Source organism: Oratosquilla oratoria, chromosome 9, assembly GCF_046742065.1.
Source record: "Oratosquilla oratoria isolate Oo_2021 chromosome 9, ASM4674206v1, whole genome shotgun sequence".
Classification (NCBI taxonomy): Eukaryota; Metazoa; Arthropoda; class Malacostraca; order Stomatopoda; family Squillidae; genus Oratosquilla; species Oratosquilla oratoria.
Window position 1 is genome coordinate 12,445,518 of NC_134785.1, and position 2,500 is coordinate 12,448,017.

The 2,500-nt window shown below is 49.2% G+C and overlaps 1 protein-coding gene across 12 annotated transcripts in view; it reads left to right on the forward strand.

Annotated features, from left to right (window-relative positions):
• LOC143028208 (glutamate receptor-interacting protein 2-like) overlaps positions 1 to 2,500 on the forward strand; it is a 427,238-nt gene that overhangs the window by 406,003 nt on the left and 18,735 nt on the right. For all 12 annotated transcript variants that reach the window (XM_076189988.1, XM_076189998.1, XM_076189997.1 and 9 more), the window contains 3 exons: positions 1 to 81; positions 988 to 1,160; positions 1,726 to 1,971. The exon at positions 1 to 81 is cut by the window's left edge and continues 84 nt beyond it. In XM_076189988.1, coding sequence (XP_076046103.1) covers positions 1 to 81; positions 988 to 1,160; positions 1,726 to 1,971 — 500 coding nt within the window. The remainder of the gene's footprint in view (positions 82 to 987; positions 1,161 to 1,725; positions 1,972 to 2,500) is intronic.

The following is a 2,500-nucleotide window of genomic DNA, read 5'->3' on the forward strand; positions in this document are numbered from 1 at the left end:
GGGTATCACCCTGACACACGCCCACCCGGACCCCTCCACCATCCTCATCGAGACCGTCCGCACGGCCAGCATTGCTGAAAGGTACTCAGTGCTGAAGTCAGACCTCACCCCCTTTCTTTCTCCTTCTCTTTCTCTTTTTCTTTTTCTTTATCTTTCTCTCTTTCTTGCTTTCTTTCTCGCCTTTTCTTTCTTTCGCTTTCTCATTTTTTTCTCTCTCTCTCTTTCTCTTTCTCTCTTTATTTCCCTCTTTCTCTTTTCTCTCTTTCTCTTTCTCTCTTTTTCTCTCTTTCTCTTTCTCTCTCTCTCTCTCTCTCTCTCTCTCTCTCTCTCTCTCTCTCTCTCTCTCTCTCTCTCTCTCTCCATGTTCCTCTTTTTCTGAATGTATATAAATGATGTATGCATGCATATAAGCAGATTTTATTGTTTTCCTGAAAAAGATGACGGACTCCAAACCTCTTTGGTCTCCTAAGCCAGGATGACATTTTTTTTTTCTTTTTTAGCAAGGATAAAATCTGTCAGTTGCACCACTGTATTCTAGGAGAGAGAGAGAGAGAGAGAGAGAGAGCGAGAGAAAGAGAGAGAGAGAGAGAGAGAGAGAGAGAGAGAGAGAGAGAGTGAGAGTGAGTGAGTGAGTGACTAAGTGCCCACTCTCTCCCTCACTCTCTTCTCCCTCACCTCCTTTCTCCATCTCTCCTTCACTCCCTCACGCCCTCACTCCTGTATTCCCTCAGTCCCTCTCTCCCTCACTCCCTCACTCCCTCTCTCCCTCACTCAGTCTCTCCCTCACTCCCTCTCTCCCTCACTCCCTCTCTCCCTCACTCCCTCTCTCTCTCACTCACTCTCTCCTTCATGCCCTCACTCCTTCACGCCCTCACTCCCTAACTCCCTCATGCCCTCACGCCCTGTCTCCCTCTCTCCCTCATTCCCTCACTCCCTCCTGGTGTGACGGCGTTGGGTCAATTTGTTTTGTTCTTTCCTTGCGCTTAGGTGCGGCGCCCTGGCTGTGGGCGACACCGTCGCGGCCATCGACGGCACGAGACTGAACCAGCTGACGGTGCCCGAAGCTGCCCAGCTGCTCAAGACGGCGCCGGGGAACCACGTCACCCTCGAAATTATCCCGGGCCCCGCCACCTCCGCCAACAGGCTCACCTTCAGGAAAGGTAAGAGACGCGTTCTAAAGCCACGTTGACAACGCGATGGGGCTAGTTGAGTAGCCGCTAGTACTTGCCGCAAGTTAACTTGCCCGGCAAGTAAGTGTTCACACCAGGATAGTTTGGAGGCAAGTTGATTAACTTTTCGTTCACACTGGGCAAGTAGAGGGGTAGTTTACAAGTCGCTAGCACTAGCGATTACTAAACTACCCCCGTGTTAAAGAGGCTTTAGTGTGTTTACTGTGTAATATTTTGCTCCCCCCCATGATGATGATGATGATGATGATGATGAGGACGATGATGATGATGAAGATGATGATGATGATGATGGTGATGGTGATGATGATGATGATGATGATGATGATGATGATGATGATGATGATGATGATGATGATGATGATGATGATGATGATGATGATGATGATGATGATGATGACGATGGTGATGATGATGATGATGATGACGACGACGATGATGATGATGACGTTATTGTTCTACCGCAGTAGAGAACCTGTCTACAGAATGTTTTCCTGGCAGAAACGTCGCCACTACCTCGTTACTTCATTACTTTCAGGTGGAGGCGTGTCTTTCCCTCACCTGTACGGCAGTGGAGGCGTCAGTGGAGGATACGGCAGCGGCAGCAGCAACAGTGGAGTCGGTGGAGGAGGAGGAGGAGGAGGAGGAGGGGGAGGCGGTGGAGGAGGGGGCGGCTACCTAGGAGGTGGGTCAACGTACAACACCTTGACCTCGCAGCGGCCTAGGTCGGCGGCGCAGCGGCGAGTGCAGCGGAGGAACCGAGCTAACGACCGCACGGAGACAGGTCAGGACCGGAGTGCCACTGGAGTGCCACCCACAGGGTCTGTGTGTGTGTGTGTGTGTGTGTGTGTGTGTGTGTGTGTGTGTGTGTGTGTGTGTGTGTGTGTGTGTGTGTGTGTGTGTGTGTGTGTGTGTGTGTGTGTGTGTGTGTGTGTGTGTGTGTGTGTGTGTGTGTGTGTGTGTGTGTGTGTGTGTGTGTGTGTGTGTGTGTGTGTGTGTGTGTGTGGGGGTGTGGGGGTGTGGGGGTGGGGGTGGGGGTGTGGGGGGGGGCTAGCGTTGCTAACCGGCGACTGCTTCCTTTGGAGCCCCATGGCTTCCACAGGAGCTGAATAAAGTTCTCATGTCAGAGAAACTCTTATGGGTCACACAAGTTATATTATTTGTTTATTTGTTTGTTATTATTTGTCTGTTTATTACTATTTGCTTGATTTTCATTTATCATTATTTATCTGTCAATTCATTATCATTTACTATTTAACTGTTTGTTTATTATTCAACTATACCTATGCATTTATTTATTTATTATTATTTAT